Below are 24178 nucleotides of genomic sequence, written 5' to 3'. Positions count from 1 at the left end.
ATGGATTAAGGGAAGTGTAATTAACATTGAACAGCGAGGATAGCCATCTAGAGACAATTAAGGGTAATCAAAGATATGGAAAAATGGAGAGGGAACATGAAATACACCTACAATGGGAAACTATTGAGATAAAAAGGCAGAATCACAAATTGGGGGCATGTAAGGATGTATAATTATATAAAGATAATGATGAGAATAGCGAGGAATTGTAACCAGGTCTACATCTCAGCCAAAATTAGACTGGGGTGCGGGGGGAGATAAAAGCACAATGACTATATATGCATCCTTTTTTGTTATATTGTTTTTTTTTACTAAAAAGGAGGAGAAAAATTAAATATGTATATCGAAAAGGAATTATAATTGCCATCAACATAAAATGGAGCTTGCTCAGAAGCTGAAATACACCAAGTAAATGAGATGAAGAGTGGGAAGTAGAGGAGAAACCTAAGGGAATAAGAGAGGGATAGGAGAGAGGGCAAGGGGGGAAAGAGGAGGAGAAAAAGGAGGAGTGGAAAGGGGAGAGAGGAGAAGGGGACAGAAAGGGGAAGTAGAGAAGGGAAGCACAACAGAGGGAAGAAAGGAGGTAGGGAGGAGGGGAGAAAGGGAGAAGGAAGTGATGGTTAAAGTACAAATATGGTGTATGGAGAGCAGAAGAGTCAATAATTGGTTTTTGGGAGTTGTTGGTAAGATGAATTGATGTAAACATTTAATAATATAATATGATGCTGATTGTGTATTAGTATACATGTGATTATATGTATGAATATGAAAAAATAAAAAAAACTTTAATAAAAAAATACTGGAAAATTGATATCATGTCACCCAGTCCTTCTTTTCTCTTGGCTTGCCATACCCAATTCCTGCAACTGTTCTTCATATGTTTTTGTCTCCAGGTCCTTAATCGTCTTAGTTGCTCTTCTTTCTACTTTTTCCAAAGTTTCAACATGTTTTTGTAATGTGGTGACCAAAACTGAATGCAGTATTCCAGGTGTGGTCTTACTAAGGATTTATAACGCGGTACTAATACTTAATGTGATTTTGATGTTATGCCTCTGTATATATAACCAAGAATTGTATTAGTTGTTTTGGCTGCTGCTGTACACTGCTGGCTCATATTTAAGTGATTGTCCACTAGGGTTTTAAGGTCCTTCTCACAATTACTGTTTTTGAGCCAGGTTTCAACCATTCTGCTCTTGTACCTTTGGTTTTTCCTGCCTAGATATAAAATCTTGCTTTTCTTCACATTACATTTCATGTTTTTGGATAGGGTCCATTGCTCAAGTCTGTCAACATCTTTTAGATCTGGGGCTTGTCTTCTGGGGTGTTGGCTATTCCTGTCAACTTAATGTCATCAGCAAATTTGATGAATTCCACTTTTATTCCATCATCTAAGCCATTTATGAAGATATTGAAGAGTACTGGGCCTAAGATGGAACGTACCCCACTGCTTTCTTTCCTCCATGTACATGTAGTACCATTAAGGATTACTCATTGAGTATGTCAGCCAGTTCCAAATCCAACTTGTGGAGATGCTGTTTATCCCACATTTTTCTAGTTTACCAAGAAATAGATCATGGTCTACTTTGTCAAAATGCCTTGCTGAAGTCTAAGTATATTATGTCCACAGAATTTTTCTGGTCTACTAAGTTAGTCACTGTCAAATAATGAAATAAGATTGATTTGGCATAATCTGTTTTTATTTCCAAATATAGTTTCAAAAATCATTCACACAATACAATAGGCATTGAATGGAATACTACTGGTTGTAATTCAGATTCCCTTCCTTTACTACTGGAGATAAAATGTTGAATGAAAATCTAAAAGTAGGAAATATAAGCAGTAAGGAATTTCCAAATACAGCTTTCCATGAGGGAGTTGAGGAGACACATGATGTGCTGAGAATCCTTGTTGTTGCAACAGCAGAGTAATGTGTATCTTTCTCATACATCATTCTGGAAGCAAAGTAGAAGACTAGGGTAGGCTGGAAATAGTTTCTTATGGGTGGCAAGACCAGGAACGTGGAGTCACCTGCCCCCAGAAGGTCTTCTGAAAAAAGAAAACAATGACTATGTCAAGAGAAAAAGAACAGCTGGAAGGAAAAGAACTGCCATGAGGCAAAATGATACAAGAATTGTAGCTAATCATGTGATTAGATCTGGATCAGCAAGATCAGCCATATAAATGTTCCAACATAATCAGGAGCCCATCAGCACAATAACATTCCCAGAGTTTCAGCAATTTTAAAGGCAGCACTGGGGAGACTTTGAATTGCAGGCCTAGTCTATTCTGGGATGGAGAATCTGACTCTGACAGTTTTGCTTCTCAGGCCACTCAACTCATGGAGGCAACCCAAGGTAGCCCAGACTTGAAAGATGTTGCTTATTAAAGGCTCTTAGACTCAGAATTTTCAATACTGCATGTCACAGAGTACCTTTTGCAGCTACTGATATGAGGTGAAGGAAGAAAAATTTGCTTTAATTCCCTGCAGGTGAGCACTATGCTGTAAAACAGAATCTTGCTATAAAACATTACAAAACCTGGTGTCTCCAAAATATGCTGGATTCCCAATCAGAGTCAACATATATGGTTGGCAACACGCTGGGCATATCTGCTGGTCTCAATGGACTTTGCTTTGGTATTATTTTTCCTGATTAGGACTACGTAAAATGAAAAGAAATGAAGTTTAAATAAAACAATAAGAACTTTGCAACATTCGGGAGAGGCATGGCCAGCATTGCAGTGGTACAACACTTCTTTGGGGGCTCCAAAGAAGATCAATATCTCCACCATTTCGGGGATCCCACTGGGGATTGGAACCATCTCGTAGGGATGTTGAGGAATGGAGCAGGGATGTGCAGTCAGGGGAGGCAGGGGAGGCAGAGCCTCACCACTGTCATCATGAAAAGAAAAAAAATGTAAAAGGAAAAAGGCAAGAACTGAGGTCAGGCTGAGCTAGTTGCTGCCAGAGTCACAGTGGATGACTCTGCTTAGTGCTTAACTGTTTAAAAAAGCCTCTAAAAATGCCCTCTATAGGAGGAGGCAGGAGAACGATGTGCCTCATCTAGTCTGACTTTATGATCACTCGAGCAGAGTTAAATAAGGGTTAAAAGCCGAAAAATTCCTGAGGTAGATGAGGCACATCGTTCTCCTGCCTCGTCCTGTAGAGGGCGTTTTTTAGAGGCCTTTTAAAAGAGTTAAGCAGAGTCATCCATGGCGACTCTGTCAGCAACTAGCCCAGCTTGACCTCAGCTCTTGCCTTTTTCCTTTTACATTTTTTTTTCTTTTCATGATGGCAGGAAAGAGCAGAGTTGAAATCCTCTGTGAAACAGCTGGAAAAGGTATGTGTGGGTCGGAGGGAGGGGGAGGAATTCAAACTTAATCCTCCTGGTGCAACTTTGTGTGTGTGTGGCTGTGTGTGTGTGTGTTTGTTTGTTTGAGAGAGAGAGAGAGAGAGTTTGAGTGAAGAGAGGGAAGGGGGTAGGAGAGGCAGGGAGGGCAGCCCGCCAGCTCCGGCGGGTGAAAGAAACTTTCTTTCATCACCTCTGTGTCTGTGGCAGCCCGCCAGCTCAGGCGGGCGAAAGAGACTTTCTTTCGCCCGCCTCTGTGTACACTTCAAAGGGACATGTGTATACTTTTCTTCTTATCACTCTCTATAAATAAGCAGCAAGACCTTGGAGTGCCAAGCCAGGATAACCAGTGAGAAAAACAAAAGTGTTTCATTTCCAATATACAAACCTTCCAGCCTCCGAGTAGCAGTGTTATTGTTGCAATTTTCTTTGTTTCTTTTTGTATCTTTTTTGTAATTCAAGTTTTAAAAAGTCTGATTCTTGATAGAGTCAGAAGAACACCCACAGTAATGAAAGAGGAGAATTTTAGTCCATAGGTTACAAAGAATAATAAAAGAAAAAAATAGAAGAAAACTTAATCCATTCGTTTTAAAAGACTTGCATAAATTCCATCCATGAAGATAGCATTTAAAAAATAAGATAACCCACTGTCGAAAACCATTCCAAATTTAATTCCACTGCTTATTCCTTCTGTTCTCCAATTTAAAATAATTTTAAATTTTTTATAGGCAGTCTCTTTTTAAAATGGTAAAAATTCCTCACCAGCTGGAAACACTTTCTCTTTCCGTATCCTTCCATTTTGGAGCCGCCCCAACTTCATCAGTCTTGGCTGGATTTTTTGTCGCCGGCTTGAAGAACTTCTCTTGCATCGATCAGGGACTTTGTGATGTCCCTGATATCAGCAAGACATATTCTTCCTGTTCACCGTCTCTGTGGGATGGTTTAGGTCCAATTGGACCACCCAGTGGCAAAAGTATCGGCTGCGGTCTCAGAGCATCGAGACCGCATGTCCGTATCATCGTGACATTGGCTCCTCCTCTTATTATTTTCTTTTTCTCTCTCCTTGACTTTCTTTGTGCTGCAATTTTTCTGTTTGTTGTGGGGAAATATTTTTTGTGGATTTAAAACACATTTAGATAGGGTAACAAGAACCCAAAGTTTTTGAATTTGAATTTGAATTTAAATTTGAATAGGTGAAATATTCACCTGGGGGCAAAATTTGGTTGGTTTGGGTGGACTCCAGGATCCCAAAATTTGGATTACTTGCCATTTGGATTACAAAGCTAAATATAAGGAGCAAGATGAAGAAAATAACAGCATGTTTATCATCAGCAACAACATCTTCCAGCCCTATGAAACAAAAATAATCAAATATGACAATGCAGCAACACAAAACTAGTACTGAAGTAAAAGGTATGCCACAAACTATGCATGAAGACCTTAAGGAAAGAATAAATAAGGTAGATGAGAGAGTGGAAAAAGAAGAAGAAGAATTAAAAGAGGTTAAGGAGATGATTGGAAAAAGTGAACAAAGATTACAGAAGATGGAGAAGGCATAAGTAACAGAGAAAAAAGTGAAGGAGATGGACTATAAACTTACAATAATGGATAAGAATCAGGAAAGGATAAATATATCCTGGGAAATGGACAAGGCTGATAATTGCTTAAGATTTCAAAATATTGAAGAAAGCAATTTAGCTGAAAAGATTGAAGAGATACTAGCAGACACATTAGAAGAGAGTAAAGGTGTTAAATTGGATCAATGAAATATATAGGGTACATACAAGGTATGCTATGAGAAACAACCTGCCTAGAGAAGTACATGTAAGAGTCACCAAGAAAACATTAAGAACAGAGATTTTGCAGGCCGCAAGAAATACCACGATAAAATACAAATCCAGAGAGATAGTAGTGTTGAAGCAAGTACCAAGAAAGGTTAGAGACCTAAGAAAAGAATATCAATTCTTGACCAAATGTTTGATTAAAAAAGGAGTGAGCTTCGGATGACTAGTACCAGAAGGGATACTAGTGAATTGCCAGGAGCAAAGACACAGATTGGATTCAATAGAGAAAGCAGAATTATTTTATGAACAATATTTTGGATTACAAGAAGAAGAAAGAGTGAGAGAGGAAAGAGGAATTAAATTCCAAGAAGAGAAGGAGAAAGAATTAAGAGAGTCAAGTAAAGAACAAGAAGAAAGAGCGCTAAGAGAAGGGGCAAGAGCAAAGGAGGTGAAAGAGCAAAGGGAGATAAGAGTGACTAGATCGAAGGGGAGGAGGCGAAGTCATGATGACACGACATGTGATTTCAATGCTCTGAGATCGCTGTCAACACTGTTTTCTCTGGGTGGTCTAAACGGACCTAAACCACCCCATAGAGACGGTGAACAGGAAGACTACATCTTGCTGATCACAGGGACATCGCAAAGTCCCTGATTGATCCAAGAGAAGTTATTCAAGCTGGTGACAAAAAATCCAGCCAAATGGCTGATGAGGTCAGGGCGGCTCCAAAACAGAAGGATACAGAAAGAGAAAGTGTTTTCAGCTGGTGAGGAATTTTTACTATTTTAAAAGTGACTGCCTATAAAAAAACTTAAAATTAATTTAAATTGGAGAACAGAAAAAATAAGCAGCGGAATTAAATTTGGTTTTGAACAGTGGGTTATCTTACTTTTTAAATGCTATCTTTACGGATGGAATTTATACAAGCCTTTTAAAACAAATGGATTAAGTTTCCTTCTTCTATTTTTTTTCTTTGACTATTCTCTGTAATCTATGGACTAAAACTTTCCTCTTTCATTACTGTGGGTGTTTTTTCTAACTCATTAAGAATTGGACCATTTTTAAAAATTTGAAATGCAAAAAGATACAAAAGAAACAAAGAAGTGGTAACATTCTAACATTGTAACGCTGCCACTCGGAAGCTAGATGTTTGTGTATTGAAAATGAAATACTTCTTTCACTTATTATCCTGGCTTGGCACTTCAAGGACTCACAGCTTGTTTATAAAGAGTGATAAGAAGAAGAAAAACACACAGACTGTTCCTTTGAAGTAGATTCTTAACCAGAGAAAGGTGAAATGTAATTGTGATGCTTAATTCTGCTAAAACCTTCTAAGCTAGAGTAGCAGTGTTTGTCAGCTGGAAATCATGGCACAATTTCAACACCAGAAAGAAGTTTTAAATCTGCAAAAGATATTCTCAGAAATACAGAAATTATCAAATACAAATGAGAGGATAGAGAAGAAGTTGGATTACTTAGTGCATCTAACAGTAAAATATGACGGAGAAGTTGAAGATATTCATCAAATGGAAAAAGTGGCAGTTAAAATCCAAAAGATCGAAGAGGAAAATGAATATAAAGAAATTAAAATTGCTGATACTTATGGTGATTGGTTTGTTTCTGAAAATGGAAAGAGTGGAATACTGAAAGAGGAATTAAATGGAGGGGAAACTTACCCCAGATGGGAAGATACAGAAGAGGAAAAAATAAAAGAATTTAAGGACTTAAGGAGAGAAACCTTATTAGCAATAGTTTTGATAATACCACTGACAATCAAAGATAAGCAGATTAAGGAAACAGAAGAAGGGCATCGAAATTATATGAGAGATCTTATAAGCAAAGAGTTGCTAAGAGGAGTCCATAGAAAGCTGATTAAGGAGATGATTAGAGGACTGTTTCCACAAATGGCAGAAGATATGATATGGTTTTGTTATGGGAAAGATACTGGTTGATAGATGGAAGAGTATAATTTAAAATTAGCTAAACTTAGCAAAATTTAGTGATAATAGATATAGTTAAATAAATAATTGATAATTATAATAATGTATAAAATGTGTAGTGTTATGATCAGTAATAACTGGATATGAATATGAATGGCACCCATGAAAGGGGTTAATAATAATAATAATAATAATAATAATAATAATAATAATAATAAAAATAAAAATAAAAATAATAAATAAATAAAGTTAGATTCAGTATAGTCTTGATTACTAGGGGGAAAATGATATGATGCAGGATATAGTCAAATAAAGCAGGGATAATGATAATAACGTATATATATATATATGTTCTGTCCCCCCTTTCTCGCTCATTAACAGACAACAGGCAGACAAACTTTAAAGGAAAGAACTTTATCAGTCCTCGGCTCAGACTGGCTGCGAGCCCAAAAATAAACATAAATAAAGTCTCTGACCAGAAGATAACAGAATGCAAAACAAAACTCTTACGGCAAAACCAGGTGTCCAAAAAGAAAGCAAAGCACTTCTCCAAGTGTCTCTTTGAATCAGGGCTACAGAAAGCAAATCACTTCTCCAAGTGTCTCTCACAAACAAACCACGACCGATGAACAAGGAATGATGAATGAATGAATGAACGTTGACTCCTGCAACCAGGGCGTGGCACTATCCGTCCTTTTATCACCAGAAGATGCCACTAACGAGCCCCAGCTGCATTGTTAATCTTGCATCCCGACTCAACTCACAGCAAACTTCTGCTGAGTCACAACACTATCCCCCACCTCAGGGCCCTTTCCCCGGGTTCCGATGGTCTGGATGCGGTCGGAATGACTTGTCCACAAGATGGCCCGCACCCATTTCCTGTGGTGCCTTTTTCATGAGTCCCAAAGCTCTGCAGGAATAGCCCCCTTGAGCTGGAACTCCCTAGGTATCCGGTGGCCACCATGTTTCCTTCCGCTCTTCTTGTTAGGGAAATAGTCCTGCAATGAACCACTCCCCTGCTGCAGTGACTTCAGACTTCTAGCTGACGTTTCCCTCTTGATAGGGTCTTCAAACATCCATTTGAAGTACTGACAAAAGCCCTGGAAGTCATCCAACAAAGGGCTCGGCTGAGTTAACAAGGGGGTAGCCCAACGGGCAGCTGTGCTTGAGAGCAAACTGATAATGAATCCCACATTCGTCCGGTCAGTGGGAAAGTCCTCTGCTCTCAAACTCAGGAACAGCTGGCATTGTCCCAGAAATATGGCAAACATGGCCGGACTCCCATCATATTTATCTGGCATGGCTACTGGGCACTTCCTCCTTGGCTGGGTTTTTTTTTGCAGCTCTCTGCAACTGCATAATTTGATCCGCCAACACCGCGATTTGTTGGGCCATTTGCCTATTTTCAGCAATTAATTGCTCCATAATTAATCCAATGGAGACTCGTCAGGCAGGAGTCAATCTGTTCTGTTCCCCCTTCCTCACTCATTAACAGACGATAGGCAGACAAACTTAAAAGGAAAGAACTTTATCAGTCCTCGGCTCAGACTGGCTGCGAGCCCAAAAATAAACATAAATAAAGTCTCTGACCAGAAGATAACAGAATGCAAAACAAAACTCTTACAGCAAAACCAGGTGTCCAAAAAAGAAAGCAAAGCACTTCTCCAAGTGTCTCTTTGAATCAGGGCTACAGAAAGCAAATCACTTCTCCAAGTGTCTCTCACAAACAAACCATGACCGATGAACAAGGAATGATGAACGAATGAATGAACGTTGACTCCTGCAACCAGGGCGTGGCACCATCCATCCTTTTATCACCAGAGGACACCACTAATGAGCCGCAGCTGCATTGTTAACCTTGCATCCCGACTCAATTCATAGCAAACTTCTGCTGAGTCACAACATATATGTATGGGTACAATATAAGGAAATGAGATGTAAATTGTAAACATTGATTTGGAAAGAAGGATAGAAAACTTTGTTATTAAATATTATGGGTGTTTAGCTAGAATAGGCCATAAGGATTTAGTGTCATTGGAGAATTTTAGAAATAGTAAATGAAATGCCAGTATGTGGTTATGTATTAAATCTTGGTATATTTTATGATGAAGGACGTTTAAATAACTATAGTCAAATGAAAATGGAGGTATGATGATGGTAACATGTATAAATATCTGAGTTAAAATACCTGAGTCAATATGAATTATGCTTGATCACTGTGGAAGAGATGCATGAAAGTCTTTTGTAACCAACTGATACACTTTCTACAGTATGTAAAGAAGGAAGATTTTATGTGTAGTGTTTGTTTTGAAAATTCAAAATAAAAAAACTTTAATAAAAAAACAGTGACTAGATCAACTAAACCTACAAATAAGTAAGACATGGAAGAAGAGATAAAATTATTTCAATAAATATACATGGATTAAATTCAGCAATAAAAAGGAAAAGAACATTCAACAAATTATAGAAATTAAAGCTAGATATTATATGTCTGCAAGAAATACACATTAAAAAACAACATAATTTTTTTTGGATTATTCAACATTTGGAAACTTATACACGGCACTTACCTGTAAAAATAAAAGAGGGGTAGTACAATATATTAAAAAGACAATACAATCAAAGCTAATATTTGAGGATGAAGAGGGAAGAATACTAATAGTGGAAATAAAATGAACTGTAAAAAAATATTGTTGGTGGCAATATATGTGCCAAATGAGAATCAAGAAGAATTTTACAGAAAACTACACAGAAAGATAATAGAATATGAAGACATGTGTATAATAGGAGATTTTAATGCGCATTGTAAATAATGAGCTGGACTATAAAACTGCAAAACTGAATTAGAAACTAAGAACTTTCCCCAGGACATTTTTTACAATGATAGATGAACTAAGTTTACAGGATGTGTGGATAAGAAGACACTTGAAAGAAAAACAATATACATTTTATTCAAACAGGCATATGTCATAGTCAAGAATAGACATGATCTGGATGTCAACAGGAGTAATTGCTAAAACACATAAGATTGATATAGAAACGAGTACAGACCATAATCCAATAACAATGACTTGGAAAGGACAGAGAAAAAGAATGAGACAGACATTAAATCAAAACCTATTAAGTGAAAAGAAGTTTCTGCAGTACATGGAAAAAGAACTAACTTTCTTCTTTAAGGAAAACAGAAAAGAGGATACGTCACTGCAGAATGTGTGGGATATTATTAAAGCATATATTAGAGAACTGGTAATGACATATTCAGGAAAAGGAATAAACAGAATAGACAAACATGAAAGAAGATGGAAGAGTAATATAAGAGGTTGGAGATAGAATTACAGAAAAACCCACAAAACAAAAAGTTTAAGAACCTGATGGACCTGCAAAAACACAAATTGGATATAATGGAAAATGAAGATGTGGCAAATAAAATAAGACAAAACCTTTGAAAATGCAAATAAACCAGAACGATGGTTGGCGTGTAAGATAAACAAGGAGAAGGAAAAAAATTAATAAATCAACTAATAGATCAAAAAGGAAATATATGTTACCAAAATGAGGAAAAGAAAAAAATAGTGGAACATTGTTATAAAAAAATATATCAATGGGAGACAATATTAGAAGAAAAGATAAAACAATATCTAGAAAAAGCTGAAACATCTAAAATTCCAGGAAAATTAAAAAAGGCACTGGAAGAGAGAATAACAATGATGGAAGTGATAGAGGGAATTAAAAGATAAAAGAATGGGAAGACACCAAGGCCAGATGGACTACCAGCTGAGTTCTATAAAACATTACAAGATGTGTTAAGCAATGTAATGCTAAAAGTATTTAATAAGTTGCTATTAGAAGTGAGAATACCAAACTCATGGTCGGAGGCATATATAACTCTTATCCCAAAGAAGAGTCAGACTTGCAGCAAATAAATGAAACGTGGATTATAAAATCTTTGCATCAATAATGGCAGAAAGACTGAAGAGACTGCTAAATGAATTCATCCATTCAGATCAAAATGGTTTCTTACTCAAGAGGCAGATTAGAGACAATATGCAGATTATATTGAACACTTTAAAATATTATGGAGCACACCTGGAAGCAAATGGCATTGCTATTTTTGGATGCACAGAAAGCTTTTGACAATGTGAATTGGCAATTTATGATAATACAATTACAAATGATGGACTTTGGGGAGGGGTTTATAAATATGGTTAAAACTATCTACAAAGAACAATCGGCAAAGGTGATTGTAAATGGTGACATGACAGAAAAAGTGCCTATCAGGAAAGGAACTAGACAAGGGTGCCTGCTATCCCCATTATTATTTATACTGACATTAAAAATTTTGAACCGGACCTTGTAATGATACAACGTGTGATCTTGTAATTCCAAGATCTCCATCGATATCTCTCCTGCTGGACGGTCCATCTGGACCTAAACCGTCCCGTAGAGATGGTGATAGAGAAGGGCATATCACAGAAATTTCTTTCTGTAACCAAAACTCTTGGTACGATTTCTTAAACTTTGGCTTCAGCTCAATGTCATTTTGCAGCTCTATGCGTTCTTCCTCCACTACCCCATCTCCCTCAGTATCTGAAAATGGATTTATCACCCAATCTGGAATTTCCATCAAAAGAAGATCCTGATATCGCTCAGACATATCTTTATGCAGCATGTTCAAATGGTCACAAAAAACTTGAAGATCATCATCTTGTACCCCACCTTTCTCTTCTCTCAGACAAGCTCAGAAATTGGTACAGCTCACGACTGCCTATATTGCGCTTGAATAGAGTTAACTTTGAAATAAAGGTGGAGATGACAGATTTGGCTTAATAAGATTGACCTCATTTCCTTGCAACTGCAAATTCACTTCTTTGAACTTTGCAAATAGTTCTGATAAATAAGCAATATCATGCCTGATCTCTTTGAGTTCACCACTGAGCAAAGCATTCTTGTCTTCAAAAAACTCCACAACAGTGTCAAAAAGGTGGTAAAAGCATCTCACACAGTTGCCTTTTGATAACCAACGAACTTCTGTATGAAGTAGCAAACAATCAAAATCTTCATCATTCTCAACACAGAGCTCTCTGAATAGTTGATCATTGAGAGCATGTACTTTAATTTTGTTAACTGCAGTAATGACAGTGTGTAATGACTTGTGCAAGTGATCACTGAGGGTTTTTGCAACCAGATGTTGGCGATGAATGACACAGTGAATGGTAAAGACATTTGGCACTGTTTTTTTCAAGTAAGCAACGCACCCACGGTAGCGACCAGTCATTGATGGTGCTCCATCAGTTGCACAAGCTAATATGTTGGTAAGTGGAATTTCCTTGTCTTTGAAAAACTGCTCAACAACATGAAATATTGACTCCCCTTTAGTATTTGTTTTTAGTTGCCTCACAAATAACAACTCTTGAGTCAAACTTTCATCTTTAATAAAGCGCACATAAGCAAGAAGCAAAGATTTATTGCCTGGCAAAGTTGATTCATCCAGCTATAATGCAAAGTCTGTTGTCCGTAGTATGCTGCACAATACATCTTCCATATTCCCAGCCATTTCATCTATGCATCTTTGCACTGAATTGTTATTGAGAGGAATTGTCTTAATTATATCATGTGGTGACTTATGCAAAACAGTACTCATAACCTCACTTATGGCTGGTAGGATGAGTTCTTCACCAATAGTATGTGGCTTTCCAGACTTAGCAATCAGCAATGAAATGTTGTATGATGCACGGAAACCATCAGTGTTTTGTTGGGAAGCATTGTAAAACATGTGTGACAGAGTTGGGCGCTTTTGCAAGTTGTCACGAAGTGATTGAAAAAAAAGTTAGGTTCTTGTCTGCCTTGTCAGGATGTGCCTTCTTCAAATGTTCATTCAGTCTGGAAGGCTTCATTGTCTCATTAGAAAATACTTTTTCACATAGTAGGTACTGTGGCAGCTGTTGGTTTGATGGTGCTGGTATAAATCCATACTTCAGATAGTCCACACTATATTGTCTACATTTCTTCTTTGATTTTTCTGCTTCTGCCATTTCTGCTCTGAAAATCAGAATACTTACAATATGTGTGTTTTCACATCTGGCTTAAGGCTTTGCAAATGAATAAATAAATCCTACCAAAAGAAAATCCACCCGTGACCAGCATTGAGTGGAGCTTTTATAAGCTTTAGAATAAATGAGCTGGAAGGGACCTTGGAGGTCTTTTGGTCCAGCCCCCTGCTCAAGAAGGAGAACCTATACTAGAGGTCTTCAAACTTGGCAACTTTAAGACTTGTGGACTTCAACTCCCAGAATTCTCCAGACAGCTGTGGACTTCAACTCCCAGCTATGCTGGCTGGAGAATTCTGGGAGTTGAAGTCCACAAGTCTTAAAGTTGCCAAGTTTGGGGACTCCTGATCTATACTATAGGTGTAGGTGTGTGTGTGTGTGTGTGTGTGTGTATGTGTATGTATATGTATATGTATATGCATGCATGCATGCATGCATGCATGCATGCATACATACATACACACACACACACACACACACACACACACACACACACACACACATATATATATGTATATATATAAACATAAACTATACCTATATTAAAGGCGGTGATTGGAGGGGAGGGTGGTGACATTACTTAAAGGGAAACCCGCAGCTATTTCCAGGTTTGTTTGGGTAATTTCGTCCTTCTGCCTGTGCTGATGGGCTTTAAACAGTCCATCTTCTGCTCGGCAAGTTTCTCCTTTCCATCTGAGAATTAGCTAAGGGGAAGCTACCAACCTAGGGGTGATGCCTTCTGCAGCCAACACAATACACAATATTTTTTTCCTCGCCCTCTTAGCGCCCCCCCCGCCGACCCCTGCTGCTGCGCCTTGGCTCTTAGCGCCCCTCCTGCCGCCCCCTTGCCTCTTAGCGCCCCCCTGCCGCCCTCCTTGCCTCTTAGCGCCCCCCCTAAGTCATCCCACCCCCCCAGGGGACGGTATTGCCCACTTTGGGAACCACTGCTATACAAGATATGCAGCGAGAAACAATCTCCCAAGAGAAGTTCATATAAGATTTACTAAGAAAGCAATTAAGACACAAATATTACAGAAGGCAAGAGACAAAAAACTTGAATATAAAGGCAAGGAGATTGTAGTTTTGAAACTAATACCAAAAAGAGTGAGAGAGATGAGAAGAGAATACCAATTTTGACCAAAATTTTACTTTAAAAAGGTGTTAATTATAGATGGCTGATACCATCATGTTTGTTTGGCAAGGACAAAGATATAGAATAGATTCAATCGAGAAAGCGGAACTATTCTATGCAGAACATCTGAGAGGGAAAGATGAGGAGACAGGAAAGGAAGAACCACCATTTGAATTCCAAAAGGAGTGTATAGTTGCAACTGAGAAATAAGAAGGTGCAGTAGGTGGCATTGAACTTAGAGAACAACAAGAACTGAGATCTACTAGAGCAATAAATCCTACCTATAAAATATAAATACGGAAGAGAAAAAATTGATTACAATAAATATAAATGGACTTAATTCAGTTATTAAAAGAAGGAAAATATTTCATAAATGGGAGAAATTAAAATTGGACATAATCTGCCTACAAGATGTACATATTAAAAAGCAACATGAACAAATATTGGTGCAGTCTAAGTTAGGGAAAATGTTTACTGCGTTGCCAAGATGCAAGAAAAGAGGAGTGGTTTTTTTATATCAAAAATACAATTCCAGCGGAACAAATTTAAAAGATGACGATGGAAGAATCTTGATGGTGGAAATTATGGACAATGATAAGAAAATACTTTTAATAGCAATTTATGCTCTCAATGACAATCAAGATGAATTCTATAGGAAATTACAAACAAAAATAATTGAATTGGACTATGCTAATATTTGTATGATGGGAGATTTTAATGGAATTGTAGATCAGAACATGGACTATAAAACACAAAAAATAACAAAACTAAATAGAAAGATTCTTCCAAAATCCTATTTTAAAATGACTGATTAAATATACTTAAAAGATGTATGGAGAGAAAGAAATCCCACAAATAGACAATATACCTTTTACTCAAACAGACATTTATCATGGTGCAGATTAGATATGATATGGATTTCAATGGATTTGATCTGTAACATACAAGAAGTTGATATAGAAACAAGTACATGGGCAGAGCACGACCCTATAATTAAATGGAAAGGACAAAGGAGAAGGTCTAGATGAACGCTAAACAACACTATACTAAAAGAAAAGGACTTTGTACAGAAAATGGAGAAAGAATTGGCACTCTTCTTTAAAGAAAACAGAAAAGAAGACACATATATGCAGAATAATTGGGATACAATGAAGGCCTACACTGGAGGCTTGATAATAGACTATACAAGGAAAAGAAATACAAAAAAGGACAAGCCTTTAAAATATTAGATGATGATTACATGAGACTTGAAAAAGAGTTACAGAAACCTTCACAAAAAAAGCATATTAAAATAAAAATGGACACAATTAAACATAAAATGGGGTTAATGAAAAAGGAGAAATTAGGACAAAAAATTAGAGGTGCTAAACAGAATTACTTCGAAAATGCAAACAAACCAGGCAGTGGTTAGCATACAAATTGCAAAAAGAGAGAGAATCAAGAAAAATAATGCAACTAATAGATGATCAAGGGCAAATTTGTTATGGAAATGAACAGAAGAAAAAATTATACAAGATTATTATGGAAAATTGTATGAAAAAGAGAACATAGAAGAGGGAGGAGTCAAACAGTATTTTCAGAAAGTGAATTTACCCCAGACACCTAAAGAAACTGAAATGATGCTAGAAGGCAACATAACGATGTTGGAGTTAACTGAAACACTTAAAAAACAAAACAATGGAAAGACTCCAGGCCCGGGTAGATTGCCAGTAGAATTTTATAAGACATAGCAGGAATCATTGTGTCTTTCATTACTAGAAGTTATGAATGCTGTTATGTCAAAGATGAGGATACCCAAATCGTGGTCAGAAGCATATATTACACTTGTACCAAAAGAGGAGGCCGACCCACTTCAAATTGAGAACTATAGACATATTTCTGTACTAAATTCAGAGTATAAGATATTTGCTTCACAACTGGCAGAACGACTTAAAAATATTTAAACAATTTTATCAGCCCTGATCAAAATGGGTTTTTACCAAAGAGACAAATTAAAGATAATATGAGAATAATTCTGGACACTCTGGAATATTATGAGGCACATCTTGAAAAACAAATGGCTTTGATGTTTTTAGATGCACAGAAAACCTTTGACAATGTGAACTGGCAATCTATGTTGATATAGTTGGAACAGATGGGCTTTGGTAAGAAATTTACCCAAGCCATACAAACTATATACCATAAACAAACAGCAAAGATAATGATAAATGGAGAATTGTCAGATTCTATTGAAATAAACAAAGGGATGAGACAAAGTTGTCCACTATCACCTCTGTTGTTCGTCTTAACATTAGAAGTCCTAAATAGAAGCATCAGAGAAGAGAAAGACATAAAAGGAATGAAAATTAAAAAGGAGGAATATAAATTGCAGGCATTTGCAGATTACCTGGTCTTCATTTTAGAGGACCCACTAGAAACTGCACCTAAATTGATAGAAAAAATAGAGAAATATGGAAAAGTAGCAGGTTTTCAAAATAAATAAAGATAAAATGAAGATTTTGACAAAGAACATGCTATTAAGACAAAAGGAAGAATTGGCAAAAGCTTTGAAGATTCAAATCGCAAATAAGGTCAAGTATCTGGGGATATATTTGACAGCAAGATGTAGTAAACTTAAACAGAACAATTATCATAAATGTAAACAACAAATTGTGACAGATTTGGCAAAATGGGGGAATTTACAACTATCAATAATAGGGATAATATCAACAATCATAATGAACATACTACCCAGGATTTTATATTTGTTCCAGACAATTTCAATTAGACTAGGGAAAGATTATTTTGATGATTTAAACAAAATAGTGTTGAAGTATATTTGGTAGGGAAAGAAAGCGAGAATAAAATTAAAATTGTTACAAGATGCTAGAATAAGAGGAGGATTTGGGCTACCTAAGTGGAAATTATATTATCAGGCAACAAGTTTGATGTGGGTTAAGGAATGGATAACATTAAGAAATTCTAAATTATTGACTGTAGAAGGACATGATTTGTTGTTGGGATGGCACGGTTTTCTATGGTACAAGGGAACTAAAACACAGGGGTATTTTAGAAGACATTATATACATGAGGCTTTGCTATTAAATTGAGAGAAGATTAAAAGGCAACATTATTTAAAAATTCCAGTCTGGATATGAACTATTGAAGCCTTTTCATATCCAATAACATACAAAAAATAACAAACAGATATGGTGAAATATTGAATGCAAAGGGCGAACTTAAATCTATGCAAGAACTGGAACAGCAGGGTATAAAGATGAATTGGTTTTCATAAGCGCAAATACATTTTAGATATGATAAAGATCTTTATCTTTATCTGAAGGTTTCCATGATAAAATGACTGAGTTAGATAAAATTTTGATAGGTACTGATGAAAAGGTAATTTAAAAAACTATATGGATACTTATTACTTTCGTTGTATTGAAGTACAATGACAATAAATATTATACTTATACTTATTAGAAGTTAAGCTAGAAGAAGAACAAGTTAAAGAATCTATGATTGCTTGGGGGAAAAACTTTGGACATGGGATTGACTTAGAGAATTGGCAGAAATTGTGATCTCAAAATTATAAAATGACAATGTCAATAGCATACAAAGAACATCTGTATAAGATGTTTTGCAGGTGGCACCTATTTCCGATGAGAATGGCAAGAATGTTCAAGAATAAATCGGAAAAGTGTTGGAAATGTCATCAGATACCAGGTTCATATTATCATATGTGGTGGACTTGTATAGAAGCAAAAAGATATTCACACCTGGTTGGAAAAAATGATACAAAAACATATAGACTTTAAACCAGAAATCTTTTTATTGGGAATTATACTGGAAACATACAATAGAGAATTGAAATACTTGATTGTAAATGTATTAACGGCAGCTGGAATTGTATTTGCACAGAATTGGAAAACAGACAAAATCCTGTCAAAAGGAGAGATAATAAAGAAAATATTGGACGGTGCAGAAATGAACAGATTAATTTTGAGAATAAAGGACATGGGGGTGATTTTATGACTGGCTAGAAAAGGAATATGAATAAAAGATTACAGATTAAGCAACCCAGACGATATACTACTAAACAAAGGAGGGGAAGGGAAAAACAGAAAAGTATTAATATACAGTCAAAAAATGATACATGTGAAACTATTATAATGAAAATAAAATGTGAAAGAGAGAACCTATTTTCATGTAAATATGGAATCGTGTTTCCTTGAATTCCACCCCAAAAATCCATCAGAGTGAAGAGGAAAATAAGTAAATACAACAATGGAAGGAGGGAGGAAGGAGAGGGAAGGAATAAAGGGAAAAGGAGAGGAAGCAATGGAGGGGTAGTAAGAGTAGGAGAGAGGGTAGGAAGGGGAAGAAGAGAGGAGTGGGAGAGAGGGAGGGGAAGAAGAAAAGAGAAAGGAGAAGAGGGAAGAAGAAGGTAGAGAAGGGAGGTTGGGATATTAGAAGAAGTAGGGTTGTTGTAAAATAAGATGGATGTGGGGGGTGGCAAAAAAGTGATCCCAATTATATTTTTAAATTTTAAATTTAAACTGTGATAAATGTTAAAAGATAACATATAAATATTAATAGGATTTATAAGAATGTATTATTGTGAATGTATATATGAGAAAGAAAAATAAAATTTTTTTTTAAAAAAAAGAACTTTGCAACATTCATATATCAATAACAGTCAGATGCTTTTTTCACATATTGAATGATCCAAAAAACAGCTAATGTGAAATATTTTATCTTTATTTTTTATTGATTGGATTTAATTATTTAATCTTTTAGAGCCAAAAGGTGACTCAGACATAATCTTAATAAATTAATATAAGGAATAATAAAGCAAACTTTAATTAAGTGGTTTCAGCCAGATTAGAGAGGATTTTTTTTCTCCTATTTCATCACACTCTTTATATCTGAAAGCAACAAAAGCTGAAACCAATATGCTCTCATTTTTAACAATACCTACTGTAGTTTCCACATTCATGCAAATATGTATTCCGGGCCTCTGTTTTCCCCAACAGTGATGAGATAGAACTTATTTAACTTAAGAGATGGTTTGGTGTGATGGTTCAGGTACTAGCTTAGAAACCAGGAGATTGTGAGTTCTAGGCCTCCCTTAGGGATGAAAGTAAGTTGGGTGACTTGGGGGCCAGTCACTCTCTTTCAGCCCAGCCCATCTCAAAAGTTAAGAAGAAGGAGCATTGGATATATATATAAAAGTTCACCAGAAATAAAAGCAGGATAAAAATCAAATACATATTTATTTTGAGCTAGCATAGGTGCAGGTAAATAAAGCTAGGAATAGAGAATATCGGAAAAGGAAGGAAGGATAGAGAAGGATGACCAGTAGCAAAGTGGATGGAGTCAGTTATACTGGCTATGACTGAATCATTGGGAGACTTGAAAGAACAAGAAGGCATAGATCAACATGGAGAAGATCTATTTATGTTGTTACTAGGAACCAACTTAATGGCACAAACTAACTGGTCGGTCAGTTGGTAAGTTGGTAAGTCTGTCAAGTTAATTAGTAAGTATATATGTGTACAGACAATATCCTCTAAGCTGCTATTAGCCATTGCCAATACCAGCAGAATTAGAATAAGATCTTATCTTAGCTGCAATTTCATTTGCAGTTCCTGGTGTTTCTGAATTCCCCACCTTCTTTATCTTGATTTGAGCAGATGGAATATAGGCAGTTAGAAGGCTTGACCCTCTTGGAAGAAGATATATTTTCATTAATGAAAAATGTTATGAAGAGGGAACCCAAGACTAATTCCAACTCCACAACATAAACTGTCTATTCACCTCCTTGAGTGGACAGTGGGCCTGTGCAAACAACTCTTGGCAGTATAAGGAGAAAAAGATTGCTACGCCCAAACAGAGGCATATCCATATGATGATGTTCCAGACAGGGCCTTTTCTCTTATCATTGAGAATGAAATTAAAGAACACTATGAGGACAAACAGAAAAAGGGTTAATTTTGTATATTCCGGACACACTGAAGCAAGGAGATCTCTCATTTATTGATTTCTAATAATTGTTAGCAATTTCCATGTTAATTACAAGACAATATGCCCATCCCTACTTCCATGGAGGTAAAATAATTTGGGAAATAGAGTTCTCAAAGCATTGTCGTTGCAGGTGGAACTCTCTGTTCCTAGAACCTAGGCTATTTTCCTGTTGCTCTTTTATCTGAGTGATTATCGTGATTAAAACATCTGTTTTGGAAATGTGACTGGACTTCTGAAATAACAAAATTTTGTTTTCCAGTTATTAATTTTTGCTCTTTCTTTTTAATTTGTAAAACTGTTCCTGTTTGAGATTACATTATTCCTACTGCTGGAATAAAGAATCTTAATTTTCTTATAGAAGAACCACTGTTTACTCAGTCAATGACCAGCAAGATTTGAAAAAAATACTATACCAAAATAACTTTCTCAAGCATGAAAAAGCTGCCTCCATCCTAACCACACAGTGCATCATATGGGGCAATAATGCAATGTAGATGGGTGCCTGGGGAATTCTGGAAGCTGTAGTCAAAGTCACCAAGATTGAGAAACATGTTCTGACTTAGATTTAACAGAATCACAAAACAGACTCCTTGTCCTGAAACCCCCCCTTTTTTTGGCGAATGTGAATTCCTTGTGTTCAATTCCAGCAAAGTCCCGGAAATAAGCCTTTCAAAGTATAATTACAACAACAGACCTTATCAGTCCTTGGACAATTGCCAGGCCGATAGCTTCCAAGGGCAAAGCTGTACAATAAAATATTGGCAATGAGTCTCTGTGAGGCACAACTCAGATAAGTGACAAAAGGAAGACTATGAACATAGCTCCAGCTCGGGCTCTCCCTCCTATCAGCTGGAAGAGAAGGAGCACAAGTGAATTATAGACCTCATCCTGGTGTTCACCAATAAACAATGAAGACAGGCATAGAGAAATTACACAGAGAAGGTGTACTTTAGGGGGTAATATAGGGTGAGTTTGGTAAGCTTGTCAGCCCTTTCAGGTAATCCAGACAGTAAACCAATAATAGTACTTTTATTGCAAAGTTACAGAAATAGAATCTTGCAAGGCTGAAAGCACTTCCCCCGTTCCTGACCTTTATTTTCTGAACCACAAGGAAGAATCCCTCCTGACATGTTATTCTACCCCCAATCCTGCTCTGAGCTGAGACATCTCCTTTTGACCATTGCCCTGGCTGCAGTTCTTCCTCCTGCCCCCAAAGATTATTCTCACAGTCCATTACGGCCTTACCTACCCACAGAAAATCTTGATAAATATAGCAGTACAGCCAATCGTGTACAATCCCATTCCATGACCGAAAAAATGCCGAGAATGATGTGGAATTCCACCAGTCCTTGAAAGGAAGAATGAAATTAAGAGCATGAAAAACACAGAAATGCAGGGAAGAAGGCGGGGCTTAGCAGTGAGAAGACAGAGTTTCAGGCCATTCCTGAAATTCCCCTATTCCGGAGGAATTGGACAGGTCGTTTTCGATCCTAGCTGTCCTGAAGAGACAGTGAAGGTTTGGGGAGATCCAGTGACCTCAGAGACGTTCGCAGGTCTCGGGGGGGCTCGGAATTCAACCCCTTTTGCCAACCCTTTCTGGATTAGCTGTATGCTAACCGAAACTGCAGGTAGCCCCTAAGAATGGTAGAAGTGATTTCAACTGGTAAGCTGATTTTATTACTCAAAGAGAGACGGTCCACATTAAAATCTAAGCTAATTGAAACCAAAGAACAGAAGAATCTAGCGGCGAATTGGTTTTTTTAAAATGGATTTATGGCTGGTGGTTACCCTATTTCTTAAATGTTTTGAATGCTGTTTACGTGGATAAAGGAAAGTTTACTTCAACACTCCCTCAGGCTCTCCTTAAGTGGGCTGTAAACCAATTTACTATAATTTGGCTTCTTATAACTTGACACTTTTACTGCTTGGCTGTGTTGGTCTAAGATCAGATAAGATTGCATAGCTCCCAGCGTGTCCTTACTTGCAAATATCTTCTGCGTCACATCATGGCGTCTATACTTGCTTCAAGTGATTCGTTTCAAATGATTTTTTCCGCTTTTCAAAAGTTGTTTGATACATATGAAAAATCTGAAAAAAAACTGGACTATCTGTTGTTTTTAACATTAAAATATGAAGGAAAGAGTGAGAACGTTGAATGTTTGAGTGCTCCTGAAATTCAAATGAAGAATGTCAGAAAGGAAGTCTCTCAACTTGCTGACACGTCGGGCGTCTGGTCTACTTCGGAGGCAGAAAGAGAAAGAGATGCAACGCTTGAAAGAGGGGCAGCCATACAGAAAATTTATCTCAAAAGACAGATTGCAGGAGGAATGAGAAGCATCAAAGAATCTATACTTTATGAAACATTATTTGCAGAATTTTCGATACCACCCTTGAAAATCAAAGACAAATTGAGTGGAACAAGCCAAGGACAACGTTATTACACCAGAGGCACCCTAAGCAAAAAGGTGCGAAGATATTTCTGTTTGGACTTGCTTATAAAAACGTTTGGGGAACTTGTTTTAAGAATGGCAATAGGACTAAGGAAGTTTTGCTATTGGAGAGACATAGGCTGATAGATTGAAGAATGCAACTGAAAATTAGCTAAATCCAATTACTCTTATTTGTAATAGATATAGCTGAATAATAATTGATATTGATAGTAATGTATATAATGTGGAGTTGATATGATAAATAATAATTGGATATGAGAAAGGAAGGTTGGAAATATTTTTGGATTATATGCAAAGGGTATTAATCACAATAATTATCACTATTAAAAAATAAAATAAAATATATACAGTTAAATGTTAATTAATATGGGGAAAATGTTATGATATATGATATAACTACATAAAGAAGGGAGAATGATAATAAACTATACTGCATGGAAGATGGAATATTTGGTATTAAATATTATGGATGTTCAGCTAAAATAGGATATGAGGATTTGATGTTAATAGAGGATTTTACAAACAAGTAAATGAAATGTCAGCAGGTGTTATGGATTAATTCTTTGGCATAGTCAAGGATGAAGGATGTTTAAATAACTGTAGTCAACTAAAAGTGGAGGTATAATGATGTTAATATGGTAAACATTTGAGTTAAGATATTTGAATTAATATGAATTAATGGAAGAGATGCACCAAAACATGTTGTAACCAGCTGATATACTTTTTTTAAATATAATATATACCTGTGTTCTTTTTTTGTTTTGTTTTTGTTTTGTTTTTTCTTTCCTGCCTTGTTTTTTGTTCTTTTTGTCTTTTTTATTTTTATTTTTTTCTTTTCCCACTGGTGTGGGCATGTATTGTTTAAGATTATTATTCTTACTAATATTTTTAAATAATAATTACAGTCAAATGAAAATGGATATATGATGATGGTGATATGTATGAATATTTGAGTTAAAATGCTCGAGTTAACATGAGTTATGTTTGTTGACTGTGGAGGAGATGCACGAAAGTTTATTTGTGACCGACTGACACACTTCCTATAGCATGTAAAGAAAGATGTTGTACTTGTTTTAAATTAAAAATTAAAATATTTTTTAATTAAAAAAAACAACAACACAGAAATGCCAGGCTTCAAACGGGAACATCACTGTATTTTGGCAAGGAAAGAGACAATCCACTCTAGATTGTCTGTTACAGGTAGTCCTTGAGTTACAAGGACAGTCGTTGATTAGAATTTCCATCACTAAGTCAGTAGGGAAACCAGTGGGAAATTGCAACTGCCAACCAGGCCTCCTATAGTCCCTAAACATACATGTTTCTACAGGTGGTCTTCATTTAGTGACCACAATTGGGAACAGCAACAAGGTTGTTAAGTAGTTGTTAAGTTACGTTATTTATTTGCCTAATATATTGTTGAATTTACAGAGCTACCTATCTCACCTAAAGTGACTGCAGTGCCATATGATAAAAG

The 24178-nt window shown here is 36.4% G+C and overlaps 1 protein-coding gene across 1 annotated transcript in view; it reads right to left on the bottom strand.

Annotated features, from left to right (window-relative positions):
• Window positions 1-1980: 1980 nt before the first annotated feature.
• The window catches only part of LOC116504381 (sterol O-acyltransferase 2-like), a 36939-nt gene continuing 14741 nt past the window's right edge, over window positions 1981-24178 (bottom strand). The window contains exons 9-13 of the mRNA XM_032211367.1: window positions 21504-21602; window positions 21054-21103; window positions 20712-20773; window positions 20048-20193; window positions 1981-2046 (exon numbers count right to left, since the gene is read on the bottom strand). Of these exons, the coding sequence (XP_032067258.1) occupies window positions 1996-2046; window positions 20048-20193; window positions 20712-20773; window positions 21054-21103; window positions 21504-21602 (408 nt within the window). The 3' untranslated portion in view covers window positions 1981-1995. The remainder of the gene's footprint in view (window positions 2047-20047; window positions 20194-20711; window positions 20774-21053; window positions 21104-21503; window positions 21603-24178) is intronic.

Source organism: Thamnophis elegans, chromosome 2, assembly GCF_009769535.1.
Source record: "Thamnophis elegans isolate rThaEle1 chromosome 2, rThaEle1.pri, whole genome shotgun sequence".
NCBI lineage: Eukaryota > Metazoa > Chordata > Lepidosauria > Squamata > Colubridae > Thamnophis > Thamnophis elegans.
This window is presented reverse-complemented; position numbering and strand designations above follow the sequence as displayed.